General features: G+C 47.9%; 1 protein-coding gene across 1 annotated transcript; it reads right to left on the bottom strand.

The window, feature by feature from the left end:
* Positions 1-856: 856 nt before the first annotated feature.
* Positions 857-5,058, bottom strand: Rasl11b (RAS like family 11 member B). Its single transcript, XM_057772196.1, has 4 exons — positions 4,732-5,058; positions 4,168-4,224; positions 2,985-3,061; positions 857-2,246 (listed from the first exon to the last, which is right to left on the bottom strand). The coding sequence occupies exons 1-4, from the start codon at positions 4,868-4,870 to the stop codon at positions 1,776-1,778; spliced, it is 744 nt and encodes a 247-aa protein (XP_057628179.1). The 5' UTR covers positions 4,871-5,058; the 3' UTR covers positions 857-1,775.
* Between the last annotated feature and the right edge of the window lie 12,615 nt (positions 5,059-17,673).

Here is a 17,673-nt window from a genome sequence, read left to right as displayed (position 1 = left end):
AACCCAGCCCTGTATCACAGCAGACTGCCAACACATCTCACTTCCACACTCTGTGGCATGCATCTTACATATGAAGCATGACAGAGGAATTTCATGGACTAATTGGAAGATACTGGCTGAACTCCATTATGTGAGCTTCAGGACATGGCTCGATGGTGCAATCGTGATAGCCGCTCCCCAGCCCGTCCTCACAGGCTTCTCCGGAGGGTCAACCCAGACCACTATGGAACGTGCTGCCGGATGGAAGGATAGTGCCCTGCCCACTGTGATGGGGAGTTGTTGAGCTTGCGTGAAAGGCTTTCCAAGCTCAAATGGCAACACAAGAGAGAGGCCCGGCAGCTGTGGCACACGTGTGACAATAGCTCCATGGGGGAGCTGCTCCTGAATAGCTCCAAATCAATGGTTGTGAGCTCTTCCTGTGGGACAGAGTGTAGTCTGGAGACACGGCATGCCCGGAAAACCTCCGCTAAGCGTCACACATGAAGCAGCACTGATCTGTGGAGAAACACGCTTGCCCCCAGAGGCTCGGTTAAGATGCGCACACAGACAGCTGTCTTAGGCCTACCCAGAGGACCACGAAGAAAATGAGTAGGAGACATGCAACTCTAGAATAGAAAGACCAAGTTACACTCGATGGTGCTCAAGGGTTGGAGCCCTCACGTTACTGAACTTGTTCTGCAAGGATATTTTGCAATGTGTAAAATCAGGATAATAAAATGTACCTCACTGGTCACATGTTGTGAGGCATAAGAGATCGAGCCTGGAAGACACATTCCCTGACTCAACATGCTCAGTCAACACGGGGTTCCAAACAACAATTTCTGCAGGACAAAAGGCAAACATTTCAAACGGCTGCTCTTATCAAATGAGAGATTTATTGTACATAAAATAAATTACAGTTTGAGCCAAAGCATAGTTGGCCTCTTAAAGTGCATCGGTGTAGGGGGTTTGGCAGTGAGGCCGCATCTGGCACTCAACAAGACAGCATTGCAATATCTCAGCCACCAATAGCCACGACTCAGCCAGGCCCAGGAAGCGACCCAACGTCATTGCCATGAGTCATTCACACAAACCACGCCACCATCAATTAACACTTTTTTCTGTACCTGATGCCACAGTTAAAAAACAAACAAAAAAAGCAAACAAACAACTATACACTGTCACAGTTGGGCAGTCCGGGGTTGAGTTTTTCACAGCTACTCAGTATGTATACCCATCCTGCACCAGGAGATCTAGCACCTTCCTGTAGACCACAGCTCACAGGAGTCTGTACACAGAATATTTTGCCCTACAATATGACCTTTATGGGGTGGGGAGGGTCCCTCCTTGTTTGTAAAGAAATCTGGGTATCCTTCAAGTCAGAAAGGCATCCCATAAAGATAGCATGTTGGAGACACTGAGAAAAGCAACCTTTCCTCTTGGGAGAGAAAAAAAAATAGAGACGGGAGAGAAAGCTTGTGAATGCTTCTCAGGTTCTTTCGTGTCCGCCCTTATTCACGTCAATGTATTTAGCAAAACTAACCACCATTTTATAAGGTAGTGAGGAACAGAAACATGCCCCATCCTCATGGTAAAGGACCAGGCAGAAAAGTCACATAGCCGTCCATCTGTCCTCGGGCTCCAAACACTTGGTTTTTGCAGAATTCCACAGGCCCCTTAGGCCCCTCTGCTGCAGCCCTTTCCGGAACAATGAACTGCCATCCACCTGCAGTGGTCCTGCCTAAGAACCTCAGGCCCTCTGCCCAGAAGACCAAACACCCTCAAGGAGTCACGCTTCAGACAGACGTGACAGTTCTCACTTTGGCAGACAGAGCTTGCTTGAACCTCCTTTTCAGGTCCTGCATGTTGGGTGACTTGGGTCTGGGAATGAGGGACGTTCTGCGCTTCTCAGGCATGCTGTTGGGCTGCTGTTTGTGGCTCACTTCTTTGCAGAGGATGTGGAAAGCATTGTAGACGTCGTTGTAATTTTCACTGACAGATACTTCATAGAAGGAGCAACCCAGCATGCTGGCCAGTTGCAGTCCAAGCTGAGGGTCCACCTGCTTGATGTGTAACAGGTCAGCTTTGTTGGCCACAACCACCACAGGCAGCCGAGTGCCCGGGTGAAGCTGCTGGACATGCTGGTGGAGCTGGCCAATGAGTTCATAGCTCTTGTGGTCGGTGATAGAGAAGACAATGACCACGGCATCTGCCCAGCGGATGCAGCGATTAAGCTGCTCGTTGCAGCTCAAGCCATTCTCATGCACCTGAAGGGACCGGGAGAGCAAGGTGAATGGTGAGCGCTGCACAGAGTTCGGGCTCAGAGGAATCTGAATTCTAAAGAACCCCGCGTGGTGACGATGGCAGGCTAGGGTCATAAACAAGTCCTATCCCCACACACTTCGGCTTCCTCGACAAAATGTTGATCCAGCTGCTCGGAGTTGGGATAAATAACAGGGCAGCTCACCACACTCAAGTGGAAAATGGACTGCAGAGAACTCCACGCAGGGAGACTTTGTAGTTGCACAGAATGGGAAATTAACTGGCTAGACAGTGAGTCTGGGGAAGCAAAGATAGGAGCGGGAAGCATTTAAACCTGGATAACTGCCCAGTGCAGGACGGGGAAGGGGAAAAACACTAGCAGAGCTCTTTTGTCTACAGAGAAACTTCCCACCACATAGAACGTGATTCCGGGCATGGAGACTGGACCCACATGTTTGGTTTTTAATGCCAAGGCACGTATATAAAAACCCAAGCAAGGAAACGCTGTTGATTCCAAGTGTTGGCTTGCCCACACCCCACGCCCCGTGAGGTTACTCCTCCTACAGGAGGCTCTGCCTTTCCCCAGTCTCCCAAATTAAACCAGGCCAAGGCTGACCGCAGGTCAGGTACAGTTAAACTGTCAAACACCATGTAAAGGTCTGGGCCTCGCTCCCCACGGCATGTCTTCCTTCAGCTGATGAACCAGTCTCCCCTTTGACCCACTCAGCATCACGATTCCTCACCTGGACGCCTGGAGTGTCCTGGACTTGTATGGCCAGGGTTTCGCCTTCTATCTGGACCTGCCTGGTATAGAGATTACCTACAAAGGCAAAGAAAAGAGATCATGTTATGAAATGTGGGTTTTCTTTTTTTTTTAATGCCATATAGCCTACACCAATATACACAGGGGAAAAAAAGTAGTTCCCGTCTACTTAATGAGTTTACTTCAGATCTGCTTTAAAGGCCAGCTGCAAGTTTAGCCCCCATGCTAGTAGATTTATCAAAAGTAGGTCAAAGTTTGTGGGTTTTTAGAAACTTGCTGATCTAATTTTAATCTGAGTTTCCATATTTAGAATATTTCCTTGAAGCAAATATTTTCTGGCCCGCCATGTGCAGAGCTTCTGTTTTTATTTTAGTATGTTATCATTCTCTAAACAGTCATATTTTGTCCACTGGATAGAAGAGACTCCTAGGCAAATGTGGTTAGTAAATACAGTTAACTGCCATGACGACGAGCGACCGTATCAAAGCAGAAGGCTGCCTCGTCTCAGCTTGGGGTGGCTTCTATGGCTCATTTCACTCAATCCCCAGCAGGTACTCCACACAGTCTGCCCACTCAAACACTTTGCTAACAGGTCATCGTCAGAAAGTACTGAAACCTCCTGGGACAGTGGCTGCTTTCAACCATTGGAAATGAAGTGTTTGTCTTCTCAGTTTTCAGGAGCTCTGGCCTCTAAAATCCTTAGTGAGTTCTTTCTCTTTGTTAAGGAAAGAACTTTAGGTTTACAGCTACCCTTCTTTGGCCTTTGCTTTGAAAGGTCACCCCTGAAAGGCAGCCAGCAGAGGGAGAGGGTGGGGGAGGAGCTGGTCAGTGGGTTTTTGGGTTTGGTTGGTTTTTGTTTGTTTTTTTATGACTTTTGCAGGCATGTTTGAAAGGAAAAGCCCCTGGAGTACAAAGGGTGCTTCCAACTGGGGACCCTATAGTTAAAACATACCACTGGGAATACTTTCGGGCACTTGATAAAATGATGAATGGGCCTGGAATGGAATGGGGCCAGATGGCAGCTGGAGGTGGGGGGTGGCGTGCAGAATTGGAAGTGGCAGAATCCTGATGCTCACACTGTCACTCCGAAGGAAGTGTCCTTGAAGGCACTGAGCAATGAGAGTAGCAAGCCCAACAGACTTTTCCTCAATGTATTTCCTCACCTGCGTTGCGTTCATAGTCTCCGATGAATCGCTTGGTGAGGAACCGAACCACCAAAGCTGCAATTGAGAAAGGAGAACAAGTTAACCCACTAAGTTACATGGGTCTCCACCCTACCCCCATCAGGAACACAACTCTTCCAAAGAAAGTCACAGCCGGCCACCGAGAGAAATTCCTGCCCTGTAGCTCCTTGACCCTTCTGCCAGACACTGGGGGGTCGAAGCCGGGTGAATTATGGCTCTGCCAGTGGGGAGGGAGGGTGTGTGGCCCAGCCCCACCTTTGAGCCCAGCTGGCAAATGTCTACCTAACCTTATAGAATTCAAGGAGGGTCTGTAGACAACTTTCTGTTCTGCCCCAGACCCTGCCAGAGGCTCAAAGCCCTAAACTTCTACTCTAACCTGAAAGTCGGCGGGCCACTGTGACCCCCAGTGGCACCCTTAAATTGAAGCAGGGGCATGAAGGGGTGGACGATTCTGCTGCAACGCCCACCTCTCCCGTCTCCAGTCCGGGCGGGGGTCTCCCACGTCCCGTCCCACAACCAAGCGGGTTCCTCGCTTGGACTCACCGGTCTTGCCCACGCCGCTGGCCCCCACCACGGCGATCTTGACCAGTCGGCGGCCCGCAGCCCCCAGACAGTAGTCGGCAGCGGCGCTGCCCGGGGCGGGGTACTCTGCGATGGTGCACATGTTCTGGATGAGGCGCATCGCCGCTGCGGCCGGGCTGACCCGCGCGGAAAGGGAAGTGAGGACAGGAGCGGCTCGCACTGCGCGGAGAGGGTAAGCAGGTCCGACGCCGTGCGGCCGGGGACGGTAGAAAGTACCAGGGAGAACGACGGGACACCGGTCTCAGCGGTTCCGGCTCGCAGCTGGGGAGGCAGGCGGCCGGGCGCCGATTTTCCCTGGCCCAGGCCCCACCCACGCCCAGGGCAGCCAATCCCTGGGCGCCCTGCTAGAGGCCCCGCCTTCGGCCTGCGCAGAGAAGCTACGCCCACAAAGGAGCGCAGAGCCAGTGCTGCGCCCCGTGAGACTGGAGGAAAGCAGGGCGGCGGGCGCGAGGGGGGCAACGTGAGGGATCCAGCCGGCTCCCGCTGCGCTAGCACGCGGCCCCACCGGTGGCTGCAGGGTCACCGGGTCTCAGATCCGCGTGAAAGGATCTACCGAGCCTTAAATCCGCGTGAGAGACAGCCGTGTCTTCTGGGTCTTGGGTCCCCGTGGTGAATCTGTCTGTGCCTATGAAGTCTCAAATCCTCGTGAGAGACCTGTTATATCTGAGGGGTCTCAAATCCGCGGATGGGTTTACAGGCACCCATCTTTGTCTGCCCACCTCGCCACCGGGCCTCCCTGGGGCAGTCCTTAGAGGCATTCTCTGTGTTGGGTCCAGGGTTCCCTAACCACGCTGACCGCTGCCTGCATCTAACTGGCTTCTCCACCTCTGACCCTAAGGAACCTGACAGGGAACGGGACAGGTCCATAGCCACTACCCTAAGGTCCGGCTTTGTATTCTGCTCCTGCACTGGAGACGTTGATTTCTCTTACTTGGCTACATCCAAAAGTATTGTGCTGGGTTATATCTGTAAACAAGGACACCCCTTCCTGCCATAAAGTGTGGCATTTGTCTTTGGAGCAAAATATCCATTTTGCTCTAGTTCTTGCGGACAGTGCAAGCTCACGAGAACACACACACCGCAGAAAGCAAGTGTTGCACCCCCAAGTCACTAAAACAAGCTTGTACCTCTCAGCCAGTCCCAGAACCAGAAATGGTAAGAAAACAGTCACTGTAGCTTGGCTGGAACTCTCTGGGAGGCAGAAGGGCCCCGCGTTTAGTCTAGTCATAAGGCTAGAATAAACGTGACTAGTTAAAAGTGGCTTGACGCCAAGAAGATGTGGGGCCCAGCACTTATAAAATGCCTACCACCCCACCAGTGCTGTCATCAGAGAAAAGCACCGTCAAAGGCTGGCCGAATGCCAACTTCAGCAACCTTCTAGACCTTATCGCTGCCACCACCACCTTACAACCCTCAGGCCCTGATATCTTGGCGCCTAAGAGAGCGAAGCCAGTGACTTTTTGTATGCCCCTATTACAGGTAGAAATGTAAAAGGTGCTGATGCCAGTACCAACAGTTTCTCATTGAATCATCTTCTGTTCTGGACTTTATTCACCAGTATCTGAGTAGAATTTACCCCTACCCTGGACAGACTGTGATGAACCCCGTATCTGTTAACAGTTTGAAGGGCTGAAGGAATTGGAAAGGAAATAGAACTTGTTGAACTGCCTTGGGAAGTCTTCTGGGATGAACAGCCCAATCAGCGGGCACGCAGGATGAGTGATAACTGTACAAGGCTGCCTTCTACGGAGAAGGCCGGAATGAAGTAAGGTCAGCTGGCTGAGTCAGGGAGAAAAGGGCATGTCCAATTTGCATCATGTCTTTCTGTGTGGTTTAAATCAAACTTGAGTTTTGCCAGTCTATAAAATGAAGCTTAGCAAAGCTATAATTGCAGGTAGCAGGCCCCTTTCAACCCTCGGCTCCCCTAGCCTGCAATTCTGTAGTGTTTACATGGGAAATAATTACGCAGTCTACAGTGTTTGTTAGGCTGCTTTTTGCACACACACAGACATGTTAAAAGTTCTCAGAGGGAATTTTGCTTTGAATGGTTTTAGCTTCTGATGTTTCATTTTCATTACCATGAGACTAACCAAACCTGTGATTTTTCTGTCTGCATCATGGAGACTGAATTTAGTATTTTTACTTTAAGTCAAAATGAACTGGCTGTACTTGAAACACAGGAGAGAGAGAAAAGAAAGTTGAGGAAAATGGCAAAAAGGAAGGCGTGTTAGTTAACACGTCTCCCCAGTAGCTGCCACCTGTGTCTGATCAACCTCAGATAATAGCACTTAGTTATCACTTTCTGGAAATCCAAATTATTGGTGGGTGCGGGGGACACGAAGAGACAGGGCAGGAGACATATCTATTGAGGGTTTACTGTAATCCAGACTATAGGAAAGGAGTTTCACTTTTTACCTCTAAGTTTAGAAAGGGAAGTGACCATGCCTGTAATCCCGTCACCCCGAAGCCTGAAGGAAACAGGGGGATCCTATGACGTAACCCACTGCTGCCCCATAAGCCACTCCAAACCAGTTCACAGTCCTTTCCAGACACCCTGCACAATTCTTTCCTGGAGTCTCGCACAGTAACGCCATCAGATGACAGCCGAGTCAGGTATCATCCGAAGGTTCTGACTGGGCATCCAGGATGGCATCTTCATTCACTTCATTCATTTCAACTAGACAGATGGGAAGCGCTAACCCTAGCTCAAGCTGCCTCGGAACATGTAATTTCTCATAAGTGGGCACTCGAGACAGAAAATAGAAAACAATCTCTTAAAGCTTATATAAGAATCTGGCAAAGTGTTACTCTATTGCTAATGTCTGAGCACACACAGAACCCATCCAAACCAAAGTGGGAAGAGGAAGAACATTGGTCCCACCTTTAGGTGGAAATAGTGCCAAAGAATCTTCCTTTAAAAGCAAGAGAACAAAGTTTCACATACATCTTCACGAAGATCACACAGCCCATAATGGACAGTATCACAAGTCTGCAGATGATCGGTGAAATTTAAAACCAATTAAATGAGGGCTGGGGAGGTCGCTCAGTTGGTAAAGTGTTTTGTGAGCAAGCATGAAGATCCGAATTTAATCCCCAGAAACCACGTAAAAACAAAAACAAGCAAAGAAACAAACCCTGGCACCATGGCACACACCTACAATCCAGGCCATGGAGAAATGAAGACAGGAAGAGATCCATCTTGGGGTGTGCTGCCCAGACAGACTAACATAATCAGCTCTATGTTCAGTGAGAAATAATGTCTCAAAAAATGTGATGGTAGGTTATTGAGGTAGACACCCAACATAGACTTCTGACCTCCATGGGGTTGCTCAAACAGATGCGCGTGCACCCACCCACATGTAGCCGAACATAAATCCATGCATACGTGCACTCACCCACATGCAGCCGAACATAAATCTATGCATACATGCACCTACCTACATTCACCAAACATAAATCCATTCATACATGCACTCACCCACATGCAGCCGAACATAAATCCATGCATACATGCACTCACCCACATGCAGCCGAACATAAATCCATGCATACATGCACTCATCCACATGCACTGAACATAAATCCATGCATGCGTGCACTCACCCACATGCACTGAACATAAATCCATGCATGCGTGTACTCACCCACATGCACCCAAACATAAATTCATGCATATGTGCACTCACCCACATGCACCCAAACAAACACATGCGTACGTGCACTCACCCACATGCACCCGAATATAAACACATGAGTACGTGCAGCCACCCCCATGCACCGGAATATAAACACATGCATACACAAATAGCCAGAAAATGGTATGTTGCCAAGTGATAAGTTCACTCTCCCTCTCCGTCTCTCTCTCTGTTTCTGTCTCTCTTTGTCTCTTTCTGTCTCTCTCCCTCTGCCCCCTCTCTCTTTCTTAAATAAAAATAAGAGGATGGGAGATTAAAATATGAAGGATTTGGAGGAGTAAAGAGAAATATTTTGCTAAGTTTTGATTTTGCCTCAGTATCTGGAATTCTTTGATCTTTAAAGTCAATCTTTGATCTGAGAGCTTCCAGAGATAATGTGCTGTCTGGAAGTCCTTAGAATCCCAGAATGTAAATTTAATAAACATTTATTTAACATCTGGGCCATGAGTATAGCAGGCACAGGGCTGGGGCCTCTACTGGTGACTCCAGTTACAGTTAGCATGAGAAACTGAAATGTGACAGAGACATTCCAATACAGTGTGAGAAAATGACTCGATGAAAGAGACTCAGGCGTTATAGAAGCACATAATAGGACTAGGGCTCTGGTTAAGAAATAGCAGGGCTGGATAGCCACACAGCTGTGTGTTGGGTGTGTGCACGTATGTATATATGTGGAAGGTTCAGGGCAGCTAACTTAGAAGCAGCATTCGCCCCTAGACAGAGGAAGCCAGGAAATGTCTGTCAGCTATGAAATAAAGGAACAAGAGCGGAAGACAAAGGCTCAGTCCCGGTGAGGAGAACTGATCGTGGAACAGAGAGACTCGGGGGACAGAGAGCCGAGCACAGGAGGCTCTAAGAACAAACACATCGTTAGAATCAGAGAGGCTGATGTGGTCCCCTTCTCCTGTGGGAACATGTCCACGGGAGCCAGATGAGTGCTCCTCTGCCCCACCCCCAAGGGTGGCTTCCAAACCGGCGTGTGTCAAAGTACGTGGGCTTTTGCAAAGAGTTGGATTTTTATTTATTTTTGAGGTTTATTTCAATCCCACCACCTATGTGGATCCAACAAACAGACACATCTTTGGCTATTGTAAGCAAATCATGATTCAACAAATGAGAGAGAGAGAGTAGGGCCACAGTCAGGCACTTAGGGGCTAAGCCCACAGTATCTTTCCTCTCTCTTCCTAGCTTGCTCTCCTTCCTTCCCCTCTCGCGCTCTTATTGTAAATCTAAAGTTACTTTAAAAAAAGAAACTCCAGGGAAGATATGGAGGAAATACAGTGAAAGTACAGGTTATCTGGGAATAAAAATGCCCTTATGACCTCATCACTGTGTACATTGGAGTAGAGCCAATATAAAATAAATAAATAAATAGATAGATAGATAAATAGATAAATAAATAAATAAATAAATAAATAAATAAATAAATAAATAAATAAAACGAAAAGTAAGGAACCCAGAAAGTCCATTTTCTCTTATTAGGGGAAAGATGTAGAGCGTCAGTCCAGCTTCTGGCTGAGGTTTGGAACACTTTCCCATTGTATGATGTCCCCTCTAAGAAATTTTCCAACTGCATCTCTAGAGTTCTACGTCTCCCTGACACCCACAGCGGCATGTCCACACTGACTGGTACCTTCTCTCCTGTAGCCTTCTCCTAGAAAGACAGTTTGGCATGCTCACCAACTTTCCAAATGACTGGGCTCTCACTTCCACATTCTTTGGGAAGGCTGCAACCCAGGAATGGTGACGAAGCACCAGACTGAGACTGCGTGGTTCGCCACTAGAGTTTCTATATTCAAATGCTTAAACTGAAGCGCACATGGCTCAGAAACAGGCCCGGGATTAATGAGGTCAAGAAGTTTATTCTGCAACATTGGATCCTCTGGGAGATGTTTGGGTACGGAAACAGGGACAGGGGGCTTTCACCCCATGAGGCCACCTGGCCTGTGCAGTCCTCCCTGGAAATCCATGCTGGCACACGGTGAGATATTAATAGGGATTTTCCCCCTTTAAAACCCCAACCTTCTTTTTGATTTAATCACAACTGAAAGACAGCCAAACTCCCTAGAGTGAAAAAACCCAGTGGAGACAAAGGCAGAGGGAGATTCGGTTACATAAAAGAAGACACGCCCCTACAGGCGTGCACACAAGCACACACGTGTGCATCTTGTCTTAGAAAACTGCAACTTTGCAAAAAACAAAAACTAAAAGTCTTAAATTCTAGGCAGTAGGACTGGCCTCCCCCCCCCCCGCCCCCCAGACCTTGGTTGGTTTCCATGGCAGCAGAATGAGCCACGATTTCCTCTTTAAAGTGTGTTTGATTGCTCCAGTCTCTGGATACACTGTCAGACTTTGGGTCTCTTCTGGAGATTCTCTCTCTCTCCTCTCTCTCTCTCTCTCTCTCTCTCTCTCTCTCTCTCTCTCTCCAATGCACAAATGGAAAGTAGAAGTAATTCTTTTCATTTAGAGATCTGAAATTTGTCTTCCACTCTCTGTGATTTGTCTGCCATCACAGCCCAAGTCATTTTTTTCTGGGAACAGACAACATTCATTTGACAAGCAGTCAGTGGAAAATAAACTCCAGTTTTCAACCTTTCTGGGGACAGTGCATCCCCACTGTGTTCCCTGGAGGAGAGGAATGAGCGCCAGGGCTGTAGGAGGATTGGACACTGGGAACTGACGTGATGACAGGATTAGCAGGGGCAGTTTTAGGAGTTCCTCCAGTGAAACGAGAAGCCTGGTAACACTGCACACAGAAGCAGCAGCGTCTTTTAGACCACGGCCTTCGCTTCTCTAGCAGGAAGAATCCTCTGAGAAGGTCCATCCTCCCCTGTCTCATGAACACATCAGTTATTTAGAAGATTACAAAGCAAAAAGAAATGAGTGTCTGCCTTGGGTCCTCAGGAACAAGAACTTCAAGATACTTGGCAAGATTTTATGATCAGAAGATACACACAGGCAGGAAAATCAGACTCAGACAAGTGAGGTGATTGTTAAACATACTCTGTTGGCTTCAAATTCATTTGCCTCCTTCTTGTCCCTGGGAGTGCAGGACCACCTCAGGCCATTTTGGAGATCCATATTGTCTTTGCACAGGAGCCAACGACCTCTCACCAAACCCTGAGCATCTGAGCAGGAGCCTGCTAAGCTGAAAGGAAATGGAAGAATTTTGCATCTGCCTGCAAACCAGGGCAATAGTGAGCATCCTGCCCTCGCTCCTCATCTCATCTGGAGAATGAAATATTAAGTTGTGTCTGGGGCCCAAGCCACTGGCTCTCATTGCATCGTCAAGATTACAGTACCTACCAAATGCTACCCAGTCCCTCATAAATGCCATGACCTCAGTCTATTCCAACGTTCCTGAACTCTCACGGGTCATCGTATGAGGTCATAGTATCCAAACTATAGCCAAACTAACTGGGACACAGAAATTGCAATGCAAATGGAGATGTAACGAGCTTCTTAAATAAGCTTGGCTTAGAATCGGTCACCGCAAGGAGACCTCTTCCTCCTACCTAGGCCATGAGCGTTTAGGCATCTCACCAAGGTGTTCTCATTATTAATGCATTTTTCTCCTGATTACAAAAGAAAATGGATAGCATCTGAGAAGAATGTGACGGGAAGATTTTTAGGAAGTGCACAATGACTCATGTTCTTGATTTAACAAAGGCACTGGCTTCTATATAAAGAAACAACTTAGACCCAAGATAGAAGCTGTGCACAGCAGAAGGGAGCTGCTAGAAGAACTGTACATTCCAAGGAGTTTGAAGGTTGCTACGCTGGGTCACCTCTGCTGGGACCTTTGTGTGCAGGTCATTGTTAGTTATTATTAATTCACTGGGAATGTAAAGCTATCTACCCCGAACCTTACGTACTACAAGGTAGAAAAAGTCCAGGATTGTTCAAGCTGATTCTTAGCTGACCTCCAAAGCATGCAACAACAAAATGTTTGTTTCCAAATAGAAGTTACTCCTCACGCAACTGGAAGATGCATTTGTAACTGGACGGTAGCTAAGATGCAGCTGATTTGAGTATGTCGAATATCTAATGAGACCCATTGTATAAAAGGGATTGACAGAGCTGAAGGGGTGGTTCAGAGATTAAGAGCACTGGCTGTTCTTCCAGAGGACCCAGGTTCAATTCCCAGAATCCACAACAGTTGTGGCGGCTCACAACTGTCTGTAACTGTAGGTCCAGGGGATCTGGCATCCTCACACAGACATACGTGCAGGCAAAATACCAATCAATGCGCATAAAATTAAAGTAAATATTTTTTTTAAAAAAAGTACTGTACAAACTCTACAAGTTTAATATTCTTGTATCTTCATAATGAGAGAGAAACGGACAGCAGTTTCTCAAGCCCACGCTTCCTCTTATCGGCGGTTGAGAGGTGGTTATTTATGACTTCTCGGATCCTCTCCCTGATTCCTCATTTTGCCTGCACTTAGATGAAGAGATAGAAGGAAAGCCTGCCTGTATTTATTGGCCAAGGCTGCAGTGCAGCCAGGAGTCAAGACATTCCTCTGTCCCCTGTCCCCAGGCGAAAGATGGGATGATCACCTTGGAATGACTCTTACGTCGGACTCTCAAGCAGACCCTTTGTGACTCTGGGCCTGGCTTCTTGCAGACACAGCACATGCCAGCCCCAGAACACTAGGGAGAACAATGTCAGGATTGTTAGACTGTCTAGTAGGGGCCCTAGAAATTTCTTAACAGCATGTTCCAACTCGGGAACCCTCGGCAGCTTCTCCCTCACGTAGCGAAATAACTTAAACTATAAGTCGTCCCTGCCCATGGCCTGATTTACCTTCCTCCACCCTTCATCCACAGTTCAGTTCCAGGCCCGGCACCACTTAGATCCATGGTCCAGACTCGTCTCTCTGGTCTTCAGCATCTGCAGTTCCAGGACACCCCACAGATTTCTCATTCCTTAGTCTCCTCAAGTGTCCTTAGTAAAATGGTGTAGCATTTGCACATAGCTGGCATGCATCTCCTCACAGACTTCCAGTCCTCTCTGGATTACTTAGAATCCCTAAGAGAATATAAATGCAGTGTGAGTACTTGCTTAGTAGCTGCATTATTATTTAGGCAATTGTAACCTCCTCCCCTCAGAAAAACCTGCAGATCTTCAGCACAGGCCATTTTTTTTTTCCTGAGTATTTTCAATTCTTAGTTACTTGGCCCCTCGATTGGGCCGGATTCCACTCAGTTCTTCACCATGTACCATGTTCTTGTCAAAAGCTCATAGCTCCAGAATATAAGCCCTGTGGGTTCACTACTCTGTCCTCAAAACTAGGGACATGCTTCCCATCCCACAGAGCCCGTGCTATCACACAGTGTGTGTACGTGTGGGTGGATGGGTGGAGGGTCTACACATCTGAGAACACTGAGTAAAGGGGGCATCAGATGGGGTCAGAGGAAGTGAGGCTGGTGAGAATGGGGGAAGGATGTGGGACAGGTGGGACCAGACTGGCTTTGAAAGTGAGTCAGGCCCCTAGACTGGTCCAGTCAATTACCCGGCTTGGCTCCCTCTGCCCTGATTCCAGAAGGAGGAAGAGGGTGTTTTGAAGTCTGTAGAGATTACAGAAGATCGAGAGAATCCTGAGGAGGGCCAGCTCTGGGACCTGGGAGGGGAATCAAGGTCATTGGAGCAGAATGGAAGAAGAAAGAAGAGAATGGCAGGGCCGTTGGGGATGAGGGAAGCAGGCAGGCAAACAGTGTCGCTAATAACTCTGCAGCAAAACACCGAAGAGTCATGTGAGGGAGAGGACGGATGCACAGGGCACGCTGTGGGAAAATCGCTCGGAAAGGAGGGCACTCCAGAGAGCCAAAGGGTGAACTGGTCGAGGATTTGAGTGAGTAGCTGAGATAGAATTAAAGTAAGTGGTGAATCAAGAATTCCACGAGGCAGCTGGAGAGATGGCTCAGAGGTTTCTCTTCCAGAGGATCCTGGTTCAATTCCCAGCACCCACATGGCAGCCCACAAGTGTCTGAAACTCCAGTTCCAGGAGATCTGATACTCTCTTCTGGCTTCATGGGCACCAGGCATGCATGTAGTACACTTACATGCATGCAAGAAAATCATACACAAAATAAAAATAAATCTTTTAAAAAAATGCCAGGCGGTGGTGGCTCATGCCTTTAATCCCAGCACTTAGGAGGCAGGTGGATCTCTGTGAGTCTGAGGCCAGCCTGGTCTAAAAGTGAGTTCCAGGACAGCCAGGACTGTTACATAGAGAAACTCTGTCTCGAAAATCAAAACAAAACCAAAACAAAAGTTCAGTGAGGAGCCTACCAAAAGAGTCACCATAGTAACTAGTGCCTTCCCGCAGGCTAGGGTCTGTGGCTGCAGGGGAAGGGCATTTCATACAAGGCGAGGTTAGAAACAGACGGTCTTGCTGGACTGCAAGCTCACGGGACAGGGATTATACTGGGCTGATGCATCTGCAGTCTCAGCTCCTAGCAGCTGCCTGATATGGAAGACCCTCAATCAACAACGGCCGGTGAAAAGTGCTCACCCTTTATGACTTCCTGTCCGGTACTTCCTCCAGGGTATCCTATCCTGAGCCCAAGCATGTCTTACCCCACCTCTACCTGCAGCAGCAACTGACCACCCACTGATCACCAGCTGACCACAGGTCACGTGCCACACCGCTCCAGAGACTCCAGGTGTATTGACTCAGTACACCAGCACAACAGAACCCACATGACAAGGTCAATGCTAGTAAGAGGGTCTCCCTGTGAGCAGATGTGAGATCTCGGCCAGAAGAGCTGGGCAGTCTACCCAAGGTGACCAAGGTGACTCAGCTAGGACGCAGGAAAAGCTGCAGCTTTCGAGTTCAGACAGTCTGGCTCCAGAGACTCACAGCTCAGAATGCGTGGCCCACCTCTCAATAGACCACACTGTCTAGCTTCCCAGGGCAAAGTGCCCTTTATCCTCGGTCTTTATCTCCCCTTTTAATCTTTTCTTCAGCTCAGGGGTTGGAGAAGATATGTATTTGGAATGGAATGTGTGAAATGCAAGGATGAAAAGCGCAGGTTAGGAAAAAGGCTGGAGACTCTCTCTCTCTCTCTCTCTCTCTCTCTCTGTGTGTGTGTGTGTGTGTGTGTGTGTCCAAATTAGAGTACTGAGCCATGTTGCTATTTCTGCTGTCCAAGGCTCACAGTATACACACTTTAGCACAGGATAGATAGAGCTGGGGAGATGGAGCAGTTAACGGAGTGTTTGCCTGCAAGCAGGAAGGTCTACCTAGAGAAGCTGCGAGTTCCAGGCCAGTGTGGGCCTCTGCCCCAAACAAGACGGACAGGTCTCCTGAGGAATGACCCCACCATTGACTTTTCACGTCCACACACATATGTAAACACACATGCAAACACATACACCAAGGTCAGCACAGGCTTCATAAAGTGTATAATTTCTTGTATATAACTGAAGTGCTTGCTGGTTCTTCCTTTTGTGCTGAAATCCCAAGGTCTGAAAAGGCGGCCAGCCATTCAGAGCTGAGTCTGAGGAATGGAATTCAATTTAATCCAACTCTTAGCCAGGCACTCAACAAGGTGCTTAAAAAGGGAAAGGTGGCATTAATCTATTTCTTGTTTAGCCATTTTGCACCTTCTGTCCTGTTACATAACGCCAATCCCATTCAGAACAGAAAGAATGCTTCACAATGGGCTGGTACCCAATGACGTGGGGCACATTTGCTGAACACTGGTGGCTATTGACAAATGCCACAGCTCCTCTCGAGTGTTTAATCATCAGCAGAACCTTTGGTGGCTTCATATGTCCTGCCCATGTGACAAGCAGGTATAGGCAACAGGCTCCAGCAGAGGTGTGGAAGACAGAATTCTATTCTGGTCCTTAGGTAGCCTGTTTTCTACTGTTTGAGGCAGAAACTTCATTCCCGGGCAAGCATGTTAGCCTCAAGTGTCCTCGCCAATGTGATCCTCCAAACTTGAAAGGTTACTGATTTATTTTTCAAGTATTAAAAAAAAGATTAATTTATCAGAATACTATGTATTTAACTATGATGGAGTCAGTACAGCTTTTGAATTTAAATCACCATGTGCATGGTATGCCCAGTATGCAGGTCACTGAAAACAAACAAACGAACTTCACAGGCTGTCTGTCCTAGGGAATTTACAGTCTGAGGAAGGCACAACTTCCGTAGCGAAGAATCGATGAAGGGCAGTAAGTGCTGGAGAGGCCATAAGGTGCTTCTTCGTGGAGCTAGAATGTGAACTGAGAGCTGGAAAGATGGCTCAGTGGTCAAGCGCAGGGACTACTCTTCAGGGATTGGACTTTGATTCCCAGTACCATGTTAGAGAGTTCACAACCACCTCTAACTCCTGCTTCAGGGGTTTGATGCTCCATCCATAGACATCTGAATATGTGTGGCATACAGTCACACAGACACACACATAGGCATAAATAAAAACAAATCTTCTTTAAAAAATATCAAATTGACCCCTGAAGGGCTGCTAAGGTTTGGATGGAAGGCTGTATGTGAAGGTTGGGCGGGTGAGGCATTTTGATCACATGTGGCAGAGATTGCATGGACAGAGGAACTGTGTTAGATAGAGTGGGATCTTGGACCCAGCGCCTATGATGTTACTCAGTTCTGGAAGGACCTGGAGGCAGGCAGTTCAGAATTGAGCCCAGACACTCCCTAAGTATCCAGACACTGTTGGAAACCCCAAGATTCCAACACATGGGAGAGGCCTCACCCTTCTGGAGCCAACAGGGAGGACAGATCCATTCCAGAAAATGCTAGAAGTACTAGGCATGGTGGTACATGCCTTTAATCCCAGTACTCAGGAGACAGAGGTAAGCTCATCTCTATGGATTCAAAGCCAGTCAGGTCTACATAGTGAGTTCTAGGTCAGCCAGAACTACATCTGATACTATCTCCAAAATAAACCAAAACAGAAGATGTCTGCTACAAGCAGAGGGTGTGAAGGGCCAAATAAAGTCAGAAAGGAAACAATGTGGCCTTGACTAGCATTGTGTTTCTAGAAAGACATAAAATAACATTTATTCATCGCAGATAGGGCATCAATGACAGGCCAAAGAAATGATCTCACCCAAGTCTGAGAAGTTTAAGGGTGTGGTGTAGCATTTTGCAAGGGTCTCATGCTGCATCATAGCGGAAAAACAGAAACTCAAGCAGGTATGTGCATAAGAGCTCAAAGGAGAGTGTGAGATCTCTAC

Source organism: Chionomys nivalis, chromosome 6, assembly GCF_950005125.1.
Source record: "Chionomys nivalis chromosome 6, mChiNiv1.1, whole genome shotgun sequence".
NCBI lineage: Eukaryota > Metazoa > Chordata > Mammalia > Rodentia > Cricetidae > Chionomys > Chionomys nivalis.
Note: the sequence above shows the minus strand (reverse complement) of the source record. Positions and strands in the feature narration are given on the sequence as shown.

Coding starts and splice junctions, on each gene's coding strand:
- Rasl11b (XM_057772196.1), bottom strand. CDS start 4,870: ATGCGCCTCATCCAGAACATGTGCACCATCGCAGAGTACCCCGCCCCG. Junction 3,062..4,167: donor AGACTATGAACGCAACGCAG/GTGAGGAAATAC, acceptor TTGCCTTTGTAG/GTAATCTCTATACCAGGCAG. Junction 2,247..2,984: donor AGGACACTCCAGGCGTCCAG/GTGAGGAATCGT, acceptor CGGTCCCTTCAG/GTGCATGAGAATGGCTTGAG.